At 43.8% G+C, this 14,824-nt stretch overlaps 1 protein-coding gene across 4 annotated transcripts in view; it reads left to right on the forward strand.

Moving 5' to 3' along the window:
* Positions 1 to 14,824, forward strand: part of LOC114649582 (inactive dipeptidyl peptidase 10) — a 101,402-nt gene that overhangs the window by 59,434 nt on the left and 27,144 nt on the right. For 3 of the 4 annotated variants that reach the window (XR_007934488.1, XM_051925049.1, XM_051925051.1), the window contains exons 13-16: positions 2,185 to 2,292; positions 2,893 to 2,984; positions 3,097 to 3,144; positions 12,662 to 12,780. Coding sequence is in view for 3 of the 4 variants with exons in the window: in XM_051925049.1 (XP_051781009.1) it covers positions 2,185 to 2,292; positions 2,893 to 2,984; positions 3,097 to 3,144; positions 12,662 to 12,780 (367 nt within the window). In the remaining variant the exon portion in view is untranslated. The remainder of the gene's footprint in view (positions 1 to 2,184; positions 2,293 to 2,892; positions 2,985 to 3,096; positions 3,145 to 12,661; positions 12,781 to 14,824) is intronic. The other variant, XM_051925050.1, reaches the window with a different exon arrangement.

Consider the following 14,824-nt stretch of genomic DNA (forward strand, 5'->3'; position numbering starts at 1 on the left):
GACAGACAGGCAGTTACTCGAGGAGATCTGGACTTGGCCCCTCGTAGAAGGTCCTTAACCCATCAGCAGGACCCACCACTATCAGAGCCTACAAAATGACCTCCAGCAGGCAGTCAGGCAGGCCACTGGTGTGAATGTCTCTGAGCAAACAATCAGAAACAGACTTCATGAGGGTGGCCTGAGGGCCCAACATCCTCTAGTGGGCACCGTGGAGCTCCATTGGCATTTGCCATAGAATACCAGAATTGGCAGGTCCACCACTGGCAGGTGCCCTGTGCTTTTCACAGGTGAGAGAAGGTTCATACTGAGCACACGTGACAGACAGGAAAGGGTCTGGAGAAGCCGTGGAGAACGTTATGCTGCCTGTCACATCGTTCAGCATGACCGGTTTGGTGGTGGGTCAGTGATGGTATATCTGGGGAGGCATATCCATGGAGAGACACACAGACCTCTACAGGCTAGACAACAGCGGGCACCTTGACTGCCATTAGGTATCGGGATGAAATCCTTGTACCCATTGTCAGACCCTATGCTGGTTCCTCCTGGCCCAGCCTCATGTGGCGAGAGGATGAAGGAATTGATACCATTGACTGCCCCACCGCCCCACTCCCTCACACACACACACTGACTCACCTGACCTCAATCCAGTAGAACACCTCTGGGTTGGACATTATGTTTGGGTCCATCCGACGCCTCAGCCTGTCCAGGAGCTCAGTGATGCCCTGGTCCAGATCTGAGGGGAGATCCCCCAGGACACCATCTGTCATCTCATTAGGACGTTGTCAGGCGTGGGGGGGGGGCATGCAAACTACTGAGTACGATTTGGAGTTGCTGCAATGACATTTCGGCCAAATGGACTCGCCTGCCTGCCTGCCTGCCCCGTAATTTTTTCCCTTTGATTTTCGGGGTGTCCCTCTGTCGGTTGATCATTTTCATTTCCATCCTTTCGTTCCTCACACATCACCATATCAGTCCATAGCAGTAGAGAGAGCCAGCATTGAGATCAGATGTGTTTTCTGACACAAGGGGGTGCTGTCTCATTTAAAAAGCTGCATATTACATGTCAGTTACATAATGTGATTGCTTACTGGCACAGGGGGCGCTGTTTCATTTATGTAGCTTTATATTACATTTCTTCTATAACTTGACTACCTGCTGGCACAGAGGGCACTATGTCTTGTGTATTTAGCTGTATATTATATTTCATCTATGGCATGACCACTTACTGTTATCAAGGGGTGGCGCTGTCGGGTTTCTATAGCTGTATGTTACAAGTCAACTATCACATGACCACTTACTGGCACAGGGTGGCGCTATCTCATTTGTATAGCTACATATCTATTTCAACGATGGCATGACCAATAATCTGCCACGTTATCAATGTGATACACTTCCGAGACCGCTCTCCACAGGAACCAGTAGCATGAAACAGCTACTGCAAGATAAAATGGCAGCAACCAAAAGTTAACAAGACCAGAGCCGGTCAGTCCATTTGGAGACGTACTGTAGGTGGCCGCCTAGTCATCAGAGGGGCGCCATTTAGATAATTACAATATTTGGCTTAAATGTTACTAATCCCATGTGTTTAATTGTGATGGCCAAGTAAAAATTTGAATCTTGTGTTTTCATGCAGAAAGGAGGTGCAGAGCTGTCTTACCAGCATCATAGGCCCCCCGGGCAATGCAGTGCGCTAGGGACCCTGTTTTGATAGCTAAACAGAAACATACTTAGGCATCAGATATATCATGGACCCCCTGTGCTACCGAGGCCCCCAGATAGTGCCCATTGTGCCCATACGTTAAGACGGCCCTGTGGTAAGCAAGTTTATGATTCAACTGTCACGGTGGAGGACCAATGCACGGTAAGGGCACCAAGGGAGGCCCGTGAATTATGTAACTATTATGTAATTATGCACACCCTGAACAAAAGGGGGAGCCACGATATCCCAATGTACTGACTGTGCGCTCCAGACACCGAGGGGGTGTCACTTATGTAACTCAAGGGGCACGTGCCCCGGACACAGGGGTCTCCATATGGGCATTGACCACCACTTTGACAAATGGTGAAACATTTGAAAAATAATTAATAACCCTGAAATGGAGCAACAGAGCTGGCATTCATACCAGGAATGTCAGCTGACTGACTCTGACTCTCTTCACTAATTTTCATCGCTATGTTCCCCAGCAGGAGGCGCCGCTGTTCCAGCAAGATGGCTCCGTCTTCTTCCTGACCATCCCGGCCAAGCAGGGGGCACGTGGGGAGTTCCATCATGTGGCCATGCTAAGTGCACAGGTGAGATTTTTGAAAAATAATTAAATAAAGGTGGCCGGCTGGACCAGAGGTCATCGGGAGCCACAAGCAAAAGCACTGGAGGTTCATCTCATTATCTCAGGGGTGCCATTAAGCTGGCATTTGGATATTTATGCAGCTTATTTGCCAGCTTCAGCTCAAAGTTTATTTTTTATCAGTTTGTCATTGGTTGGCATTTGGGTGGGCACATCCTTGGAACTCATTAGTGCTCATTTGGCTTTCAGCTGCCCATCTTCTCTGCCTCAACCAATAGGAAAGTGAGGGAAAAGGGAAAAGAATCAGTTTAAAGAGACTAGCATTCCTGGCCTCACGTGAGCCAATCAGATTGCCCGCTATGTTGTCATTAAACAGACTGCCAGCGTCAGGCCATTTCCACTTGGTCATCATGACAGCAGAAAGCAAGTTGGGCAGCTGAATGTGACTAATGGAGAGCAGAGTTACCCAAGCATATGAGCGGGCGAGCCTCGAGGTGCTGGTGGCCAGCATTGTGAGCTCTGGAGTATATTGGACAATCCCATACCAGTCGGACCGATCAGTGATAGCTGAGCCCCTCTCTTCTTCTTCCTTCTGTTCAATTTCTAGCCGGGCTCCTCGCCAGCTCCTCTGCGTTTTCTGACATCAGGAGACTGGGATGTGACTTCGCTCTGCGCACTCGACGAGGCTCGAGGGAAAATGTACGCCGCACCAGAGTAGTATCCCACCACAGCGCTCCTGACTGACCTGAGTAACTTCTCAACGTGGCATTTTGTGAACCTCAGTGACCCACTCCTGTGTCTTCTATTGCAGCTACTTCTTGAGCACGGAGGTCTCATCCAGGAGCAGACACCTGTACAGGTAAACGTGAAGGGACCACTTGTGGACGGGGGCGACTGTTTCACTTAAACACTTAAACTGACCTGTTATTAGCATGGGGGCGCTGTCATAGTCACATAGCTGCACATAGCAGGGTGAGTGTGACATGACTGTTTGTGACACTGCCCCGTTAGGTACCATCAGCACAGACACTGGGGGTCTTGGTTAACTCACATTTCTGCATATGACATGCTGTGACATGACTGCTTACTTGCACAGGGGGCACTTTCTCATTTATATAACTTTATATTATATTTCTTTTATTATATGGCATGAACACTGATTAGCACAGGGGGCACTAGTTCTTTTATATTTCGCTTACTATTAAATAAACTATAGAACATGACCTCTTACAAGCACAGGGGGCGCCGTCTCATTTATATAGCTCTATACTATATACAGTCTATGGCATGACCACTTACTGTTATCAAGAAGGGGGCGCTTTCTCATTTATTATACAGTAGCTGTGTTTTATATGTTGACTCTGACATGACTGGTCACTGGCACAGGGGGTGCTCTCCCATTTATATACCTGGATATTATATGTCAGCTATAACCTGACCACTGACCAGCACAGGGGGTGCAGTTTCATTTATACAGCTGTGCATTACAAGTTAACTATGACATGACCACCTACTGGCACAAGGGGGGCTATCTTGTTTATATGCCTATCTTATATATACAGTTAGGTCCATAAATATTTGGACAGAGACAACTTTTTTCATTTTGGTTCTGTACATCACCACAATGAATTTCAAATTAAACAACTCCGATGCAGTTGAAGTGCAGACTTTCAGCTTTAATTCAGTGGGGTGAACAAAACGATTGTATAAAACTGTGAGGCAACTAAAGCATTTTGTGAACACAATCCCTTCATTTCAGGGGCTCAAAAGTAATTGGACAAATGAAATAACTGGAAATCAAATGTTCATTTCTAATACTTGGTTGAAAACCCTTTGCTGGCAATGACAGCCTGAAGTCTTGAACTCCTGGACATCACCAGATGTTGGGTTTCCTCCTTTTTAATGCTCTGCCAGGCCTTTACTGCAGCGGCTTTCAGTTGCTGTTTGTTTGTGGGCCTTTCTGTCTGAAGTTTAGTCTTCAACAAGTGAAATGTCTGCTCAATTGGGTTAAGATCAGGTGACTGACTTGGCCATTCCAGAATTTTCCACTTCTTTGCTTTAATAAACTCCTGGGTTGCTTTGGCTGTATGTTTTGGGTCATTGTCCATCTGTATCATGAATCAATGTGACTGCTGTATTTAGCTGGATTTGAGCAGACAGGATGTCTCTGAACACCTCAGAATTCATTCAGCTGCTTCTGTCCTGTGTCACATCATCAATAAACACGAGTGTCCCAGTGCCACTGGCAGCCATCACACAGCCTCCCTCCACCGTGTTTTACAGATGATGTGCTATGCTTTGGATAATGAGCTACTCCATACTTTTTTCTTGCCATCATACTGGTAGAGGTTGATCTTGGTCTCATCTGTCCAAAGAATGTTTTCCAGAACTGTGCTGGCTTTTTTAGATGTTCTTTAGCAAAGTCCAATCTCACCTTTCTATTCTTGAGGCTTATGAGTGGCTTGCACATTGCAGTGCACCCTCTGTATTTACTTTCATGCAGTCTTCTCTTTATGGTAGACTTGGATATCAATACGCCGACCCCCTGGAGAGTGTTGTTCACCTGGTTGGCTGTTGTGAAGGGGTTTCTCTTCACCATGGAAATGATTCTGCGATCATCCACCACTGTTGTCTTCCGTGGACGTCCAGGTCTTTTTGCATTGCTGAGTTCACCAGTGCTTGCTTTCTTTCTCAGGATGTACCAAACTGTAGATTTTGCCACTCGTAATATTGGAGCGATTTCTCAGATGGGTTTTTTTCTGTTTTCTCAGCTTAAGGATGGCTTCTTTCACCTGCATGGAGAGCTCCTTTGACCGCATGTTGTTTGTTCACAGCAAAATCTTCCACATGCAAGCAGCACACCTCAAATCAACTCCAGGTCATTTATCTGTTTAATTGATAAGGACATAACGACGGATTTGCACACACCTGCCCATGAAATAGCCTTTGAGTCAATTGTCCGATTACTTTTGAGCCCCTGAAATGAAGGGATTGTGTTCAAAAAATGCTTTAGTTGCCTCACATTTTTATGCAATCGTTTTGTTCACCCCACTGAATTAAAGCTGAAAGTCTGCACTTCAACTGCATCGGAGTTGTTTCATTTAAAATTCATTGTGGTAATGTACAGAACCAAAATGAGAAAAGAGTTGTCTCTGTCCAAATATTTATGGACCTAACTGTAAATGTCTACATGTAGAAGTGTGTCTGTCTGTCTGTCCGGCCCGGAAGTGAGAGGTGGAGTCGGGGTAAGGGCTCCACCTCGGAGGAAGCAGACAACTCGCTTAGCCGCTAATACAGAAGCAAGGTGAGCACATCAGCCAAATGCTATCCCTTTTACTTTTCCTCCCACCTCTAAGAGACAAGCACGTTGGCAAAACAAAACCCCCGAAGAAAGATAAAGTTGCTTAGCTGCTAATGTACAAGCGAGGACAGCACATTGACAAAATGAATCCTCCTAGGAGCAGAGATGCCCAGGGTAGTTCCTTTCAATTACCTGACATCTCTACATTTCATTTTTTTTTTCTAACTATTTCAATAATTTCTAGGACCCCGGGCTTTTTACAGCTCGGGCTTACACAGCTAGTATATTATATTTTGTGGATGCTGAAGTCGGAAAACAACGAGAGACAAAAACACCAACTTAAAATAAAAAGCAATTTCTTTATTCTTGGTGAGTTAAAGAGACTACCATAACCAACACAAAAAAAAAAGTATTTAGTCAGCCACCAATTGTGCAAGTTCTCCCACTTAAAAAGACGAGAGAGGCCTGTAATTTTCATCATAGGTATACCTCAACTATGAGAGACAAAATGAGAAAAAAAAAATCCAGAAAATCACATTGTCTGATTTTTAAAGAATTTATTTGCAAATTATGGTGGAAAATAAGTATTTGGTCACCTACAAACAAGCAAGATTTCTGGCTCTCACAGACCTGTAACTTCTTCTGTAAGAGGCTCCTCTGTCCTCCACTCGTTACCTGTATTAATGGCACCTGTTTGAACTTGTTATCAATATAAAATACACCTGTCCACAACCTCAAACAGTCACACTCCAAACTCCACTATGGCCAAGACCAAAGAGCTGTCAAAGGACACCAGAAACAAAATTGTAGACCTGCACCAGGCTGAGAAGACTGAATCTGCAATAGGTAAGCAGCTTGGTGTGAAGAAATCAACTGTGGGAGCAATTATTAGAAAATGGAAGACATACAAGAGCACTGATAATCTCCCTCGATCTGGGGCTCCACGCAAGATCTCACCCCATGGGGTCAAATTATCACAAGAACGGTGAGCAAAAATCCCAGAACCACACGGGGGGACCTAGTGAATGACCTGCAGAGAGCTGGGACCAAAGTAACAAAGGCTACCATCAGTAACACACTACACCGCCAGGGACTCAAATCCTGCAGTGCCAGACGTGTCCCCCTGCTTAAGCCAGTACATGTGCAGGCCCGTCTGAAGTTTGCTAGAGAGCATTTGGATGATCCAGAAGAGGATTGGGAGAATGTCATATGGTCAGATGAAAAAAACTCTACTCGTCGTTTTTGGAGGAGAAAGAATGCTGAGTTGCATCCAAAGAACGCCATACCTACTGTAAAGCATGGGGGTGGAAACATCATGATTTGGGGCTGTTTTTCTGCAAAGGGACCAGGACGACTGATCTGTGTAAAGGAAAGAATGAATGGGGCCATGTATCGTCAGATTTTGAGTGAAAACCTCCTTCCGTCAGCAAGGGCATTGAAAATGAAACGTGGCTGGGTCTTTCAGCATGACAATGATCCCAAACACACCGCCCAGGTAACGAAGGAGTGGCTTCGTAAGAAGCATTTCAAGGTCCTGGAGTGGCCTAGCCAGTCTCCAGATCTCAACCCCATAGAAAATCATTGGATGGAGTTGAAAGTCCGTGTTGCCCAGCGACAGCCCCAAAACATCACTGCTCTAGAGGAGATCTGCATGGAGGAATGGGCCAAAATACCAGCAACAGTGTGTGAAAACCTTGTGAAGACTTACAGAAAACGTTTGACCTCTGTCATTGCCAACAAAGGGTATATAACAAAGTATTGAGATGAACTTTTGTTATTGACCAAATACTTTTTTCCACCATAATTTGCAAATAAATTCTTCAAAAATCAGACAATGTGATTTTCTGGATTTTTTTTTCTCATTTTGTCTCTCATAGTTGAGGTATACCAATGATGAAAATTACAGGCCTCTCTCATCTTTTTAAGTGGGAGAACTTGCACAATTGGTGGCTGACTAAATACTTTTTTGCCCCACTGTATGCCCAAATTTGCATGTTCTCCCCCGTGTCTGCGTGGGTTTCCTCCGGGCGCTCCGGTTTCCTCCCACAGTCCAAAGACATGCAAGGTAGGTGGATTGGCGATTCTAAATTAGCCCTAGTGTGTGCTTGGTGTGTGGGTGTGTTTGTGTGTGTCCTGCGGTGGGTTGGCACCCTGCCCGGGATTGGTTCCTGCCTTGTGCCCTGTGTTGGCTGGGATTGGCTCCAGCAGACCCCTGTGACCCTGTGTTCGGATTCAGCCGGTTGGAAAATGGATGGATGGATGGATGTATGCCCAAAAAATTACAACACATTTGTTCAAAACAACTTAAGAAGAAGTGAAAAAGCCTGTTGCTGCTGATTTTACAATCCTGGATGTTTTTTAAGTTTCCTGAGTACAGACTAAAAGGTCAGCAGTTTGACAGAAATGTTGCAAGTTTGTTCTTTTAGCTTTTGCACATAAACACTTAATACTTTGATGTGTAAGCCTTATTAGAAGCAATTAATCCATAGCTTATTAATACAAACTAGTAATATACTTATACTGTTAAATGATTATACAGGTAATGGTTTTCCTCTTTTAACAATCTTAATGCATTCATATGGTTAACACAAAGAACTCTTATACTTGCAAATACATATACATGTACATTTTCTTACCATCAGCTGGTTTGCATAATAATATATTTTCCATCCACCCAAATGCACACGGATAGTAATCATCAAGGCGTTTTAGACTTGTTTATCTAAGTACAAAAATTTCATTGCACTAAGGCGTAGTCACGAAATCTTCTTCCCCTCCCTTGGACTAGGTCAAAAGGTCCTCAGCCCAAGATTCTTTGTTCAACTATTATTTAATATATTGATATTAAATTTTTATTATTCCACATTCATTACATTAGTTATAAAGAAATTACATTCTTGTAGCTTTAATATCTTCATTAGATTACATTTGTTTGGTTAGATTAATAAATCCTTATTTATTAATTCACAAGTGATATGTTTCTTATAGTTTTAAGCAAGAATTCAGAAACTATCACATCGATTTATAATATCACAGGGTGTTCTGTTAGTATCAAGAGGTCAGCATTTTCTCATAAAAGAATGCAAGTTACTCTCATAATTCTGTGCACAACCTTAATTCTTTTTCTACCTAAATGAAGAACAAATCATATAGAAGTAATAAATCATATAACTCTCTGCAGCATTAGTAATACAAAATACAGTCCTTGGTATTTGTGAGTTAAATACTTATAATCATTACAGTTAATAATGTCTTTTTCTTCCTCAGTTTCAATAATGGCATGACAGCTTACCATTATCAGGAGGGGTGCTGTCTCATTTATGCAGCTGCATATTACATGTCAACTTTCTAACAACAACAACATGTATTTCTAGAGCACATTTTCATACAAACAGTGGAGCTCAAAGTGCTTTATATCAGTGCTCCGCAACCGGTGTGCCACGGCACACTGGTGTGCCTTGAGCCGATACAGGTGTGACGCGGTCAAATAAGACAATTTTCTAACTAAATAATATTTCAACGGTCCTCCTTAGAAACACAATAACGAGAATACGTGCAACGAAATATTCGCGTAAATAGCCTTTTAAAGGTTTAATAATTTTATGTGTCATTTCTCTGAAATAATAAATCCCATCGCCTGTCGCCTACGACGTAGGCCCTACGTAGTCGCCAGACAACTCCGTAGTATGCTTTGATAGCCAGAGCGCTCCGTGCCCGCACCTAGATTCAATTCAAGCCGACGTATTAGTCGTGCTACGTCGCATTCACTCGTCTTGCGACAGTAGTTATCATTCATTACTATTAGTTGTGTTGCTGAATTGTGTATGGTTAACGTTCTTCGTGTGATTCATATTTAGTTTTATACCCCTTTAAATATGGATAAATTTTTATGTGGAAAAGATTCGTCTTCACGTACAGATGATGAAGAACCCAGCACAAGTGTTGCAAAAAAAACAAAGAAGATTGTGAAAAGGAAGTACAACGAAGACTACATTCGATATGGATTCTCGTGGTGTGGTGACGAAACGGCTCCAAAGCCACAATGCATCATTTGCGGCGATCAGCTGTCAAACGAGGTAATGGCACCCAGTAAACTAAATCGTCATCTAAATTCAAACCATCCCAATTACGCCAAAAAAGACAAACAACTCTTGTGTTAATTAAAAATGATAAGCGGTCATGCTTAAAAGATCTTGGCCAAGAACTTCGGGTTGCGCTGTCAAATATTGAGCCGAATATAAAACTTTTGTGTTCATTGAAACAAGCGCAGGTATCACATTAATCAGTCATTATGTTATAATAATTATTAAGATTGTATAAAAGTAAATATAGTATAGTTTTTATGTATGTATACTTATAATAAATGTATACTTATAATAAAAAATGAAAATTTATTGTAAAATTTGTGTATTAAATTAATATCTATATATCAGTGGCGTAGCTGGAGATCATGTTGACCGGGGCGTTGAAAAATGTGACGCCCCAAAGCTTAAAGAAATTTTTTTTTTTTTGCGCCTCCTCAAGGAACAAAAAAAAGAGGAAACTACCGTAGTTTGGACGCCCCTAAATAGCTGCCGCTCGGAGCGGACCGCCCCCAAACCACCCAAGCCCCCCACCCCCCTTCGCCACTGCTATATATTTTAGCTTTTGACGTGCCGCGGAAATTCTAGGAAGAACTTTGGTGTGTCGTAGGTGAGAAAAGGTTGCGGAGCACTGCTTTACATGATGAAGAAAGAGAAAAAAAGACAAAATAAATAATTAAAATTAGAGAACACTAATTAACAAGGTCCAATGGTCAGGGAGGACAGAAAAAACAAACAAAAAAAAAACTCCAAATGGCTGAAAAAAAAATTAAATCTGTCAGGGGGACACGAGACCACCCAGCCCCCTGTAGGCATTCTACCTCACATCAGCGACCTCAGTCAGTCCTCATGGTATTCAGGGTTCACATGGAAGAACTTGATGATGACGGTCATGTGGACTTCTGGCCTTTAAATCCGTCAATGGAGGGACATCATGGAGCTTTGATTAGGTGGTGGTGGCGCAGATCACATGACCATATACTAGCATAGGGGGCACTGTTTCAGTTATATAGCTGTGTATTATATTTCATTTATAGCATGACCACTTACTGTTATTTGGGGGTGTTGTCTTGTTTATATAGCTGTTTGTTATATTTCATCTATGCCATGTCTGGTTAGTGACACAAGAGGGTCCTGTATTATTTTTACACTATGGCATGACTACTTATAGGAATGGATGTGCAGTCTCATTTTTACAGCTGTGTATTACATGTCAACTATAATGTGGCCACTGATTGGCGGGGGACTGGGAGTTGGTGGGCTCTTTCTTTTTATATAGCTGGATTTTGTATTTCAACTATGGCATGACCACATGCTACCACAGGGGGCACTGTCTCATTTATGTAGCTGTATATTATATTTCATCTATGGCATGACCACTTACTAATTTCAAAGGGTGGGGGGGGGGGGAGTCCTGCCTCATTTATATAGCTACAGTATATATTACATATCGACTATGACATGACAGCTTTCGGACCCCCCAGTCTTATTTAGACTACATCAGCAAGGACACTTGAGGGCGATATCTCACTCCCAACTGCTGCATATGCCTGCCACATGGGGGTGCTGTCTCATTTATACAGCTATATATTACAGGTCAACTATAACATGACCACCTACTGGCACAGGGGTCCGCTATCTCATTTATATAGCTGCATATTATATTTCATCCATGGCATGACCACTTACTAATTTCAAGGGGGGGTGCTGTCCCATTTATATCACTATATATTACATGTCAACTATAACATGACCGCCTACTGGCACAGGGGTCCACTATCTCATATAGCTGCATATTATATTTCAACAATAGCATGACCACTTACTGATTTCGGGGGGTTGGGGGGGGGGGGAGTCTTGCCTCATTTATATAGCTGTATATTACATATCAACTATGACATGACATCTTTCGGACCCCCCCAGTCTTATTTAGACTACATCAGCAAAGACACTTGAGGCTATCTCTCACTCACAACTGCTGCATATGATATACCAGGGATGGCATGAATGCTTCTTGGCACAGGATGGCGCTCTCTCACAACAGCCCTCTATAACATTCAGGCTGTGACATGACTTCTCATTGACACAGGGTGGTGCTGTTTGCCTGGCACAGTTACAAATCACATGCTGACCATGCCATGACAGCTCACTGACCAGTGGGGGGCACATTCTCATTTTGAGCAGAATAATTAAAGACTTCATTGACTTGATTTTTGACTTTAAAATGATTAAAGTTCTCCCATTTGAGGTAGGGACTGTCATTCTACGCTGAAGGCAACCACTTTTGTGCAGTTTAAATGGAAACTGAGAGACAATGACTGAGCGGCAGATTGTGTTACAAAGTACATCCTGACTAAACCATGACTGCTCAGTGACCTGAAGGGGGCGCTATCTTAATTAGAGTACATCAGTTTGGTCACCAGAGGGTGCTTTCTCACAACTCCTGTACATGACATGTAGACTATGGCATGACTTCTCATTAACACAGGGTGTGCGCTGTTTTGTTCACACAGTTGCATATTACTTACTGGCTATATCATGATAACTCACTGACCTGAAGGGGGCGCAGTCTTAATTAGACTACATCAGCACAGTCATAGGAGGGCGCTCTTTCACAACACCTGAATTTGACATTCAGACTATGACATCCTAATGACACAGGGTGGCGCTCTTCAACTCACACAGTTACCTATTACATGCTGTCTGTACCATGACAGCTTACTGACTTTGAGGGGCACCAGCCACAAGAGGGCACAACTTTACTACTGATATGACTGCTTCATAGGGGTGTATGGTGGGCTTTGCGCTGCAGCATCAGAATAATTAAAGACTCCATTTGAGGCCAGGCCTGACATTCTGGGCGTCTGGTGGGCCGAGTGCTAGTAGAAAGTCAGAGGCATGGAGGAAGCTGCAGATTGCGTAGCAGTGCATTAGCTGATGTTGCCCTCTAAAGTGCCATCTGTTGCCATCCCAGATGTCTTGTGTGTCCACAGTGCCAACACCATGGGAGGTTTCCACCGGAGCTGTCTGACGTGTGACCTCGTCGCCAACTGCAGCTTCTTCACTGCCAAGTTCAGCCCCAACAAGAGTTACTTCATGTTGCGCTGCGAAGGTGAGACCTCCGGGCGACTGGCACCCCCTCAGCGGTTGTGATCTGACTTTTGTTCAGCCCTTCATTTTTTGGGGCTTCAATTTTGATTCAAATGTTAATGTTGATATTGCTGATGATTTAGTTTCTGTGTATCTATTGTAAAATAAACAGAGTAAACACAGAAAAAGGTTTGGGGTGGCCACCCTGTATAATTGTCACAATAGGTTTTTACAGCCGTGAGTGCAAAACAGAACTGAGGTACGTAATGAAAACATGGCCATTATACTGTCAGGTGACAGGAAGAGGCGGGTTCACAGGGAACGGAAGTGGAAGTGTTGTCTTTGGGAGGTGGGGTCAACAGGCCCAGAATTAGAAGTGTGGGCTTTGGGAGGCGGGGTCAACATGCCCGGAAGTGGAAGTGAGGTCTTTGGGAGGCGGGGTCAACAGGCCCAGAATTAGAAGTGAGGTCTTTGGGAGGCGGGGTCAACAGGCTCAGAATTAGAAGTGAGGTCTTTGGGAGGCGGGGTCAACAGGCCCAGAATTAGAAGTGAGGTCTTTGGGAGGCGGGGTCTACAGGCCCAGAATTAGAAGTGAGGTCTTTGGGAGGCGGGGTCAACAGGCCCAGAATTAGAAGTGAGGTCTTTGGGAGGCGGGGTCGACAGGCCCAGAATTAGAAGTGAGGTCTTTGGGAGGCGGGGTCAACAGGCCTGGAAGTGGAAGTGAGGTCTCTAAGAGGCGGGCTCTGCAGAGGGAAAGAGGAGAAAGATTTAGAGCACAGCGCCAACCCCTGGTCCAATTATTTGAGCCCTTAAACCAGGGGTGCCCAATGCGTCAATCGTGATTGACCGGTAGATCGCGTTGCATTCAAAAAAAAATTTTTGAAATGTCAGTCTATCATATATCCTCCCTATGGCATTTGCCACTTGATTGACATACAGGGCGGCCAGTCTGAGATCTCTTTTCTTCTAACACATTGGTCATCCCGCACGCACGATCAAACATATGAGCTACTGCAAAACTCCAGCTATCTAAGTGATCTAGTTAGCCTTCCAATTTATATCGACTAAAGAAGGGATTTAAAAAAAAATGTGTTCGTGGGAGGGTGTGGGCTGGATGTGGAATTGGAAGAGGATTTTTTTCTCACACAATGTCACAATCGAAGTGCGTTTGTCTGATCTGTCAGTCTATCATTGCTATTCCAAAGAAGGAAAATGTGCGGAAATCATTGGCGCGTACGAACCGGAAGGGAAACTGGCTTGTTCGTCACCCGAGTGTGTGGTCGGGAACAGATGCAAAAGTTTGGCGCAACTTTTAGGTCGTAACCCGATTTGTACGTGGTCCGAGACGTTCGTGAACTGAGGTTCCACTGTATTCGCTTTGTCGCCAGGTTCATTCCACCTCTCGCTTTAGACCTTTGCTTCGATTTGATGACGTCTCCACTAATTTCACAAATTTCTCTGCAAACAGAAGCTTCAAGTGTCACGGCACGTTCAGTTTTTGTGTGAACCGTTTTGCTCCTCACTAATAAGCCCGTATCTGTCACCTGATTCTGACATCCATCTGCGTGATTTTTCACTTTTGGAGGTCGATATACTAAATACAGTATCACCTCGATTATCCGTCACTCGATTCACCGTCAATCTCTGTTAACTGTCAGGGCCAAAAATAAAACACAATGTTGTGGACGCGAGTGCCTGCCTATTACTGTCCTGCTATTGTGGCGCGGTACGCTGTGAGCTCTGAGCGTTGGAACAACTCTCCCTTGTGCCAGAGCGTAGTCATCTCCGACAGCCATTTTGAAATCACAGTGCCAGTGACGTACCTTCAGTTTTAATAACGTTTCATAGCTTTTCTCTTTTGTTATAATTAATCTACTATACATTGTTATGGCTGATAAACGTATGTGTGTGGTGATGGAATTGTCGCAAATAATTGAAATTATTGAACATTTACAAAACGGCGAAAGTGCTTCAAAAACTGCTTCAATTTACGGAGAAGGAAGAGCACCGTGAACGATACAAAGTGGGATTCCAACAAAAAACGTGACGAAAATGGAAATGCTGAC

Source organism: Erpetoichthys calabaricus, chromosome 3, assembly GCF_900747795.2.
Source record: "Erpetoichthys calabaricus chromosome 3, fErpCal1.3, whole genome shotgun sequence".
Lineage (NCBI taxonomy): Eukaryota > Metazoa > Chordata > Cladistia > Polypteriformes > Polypteridae > Erpetoichthys > Erpetoichthys calabaricus.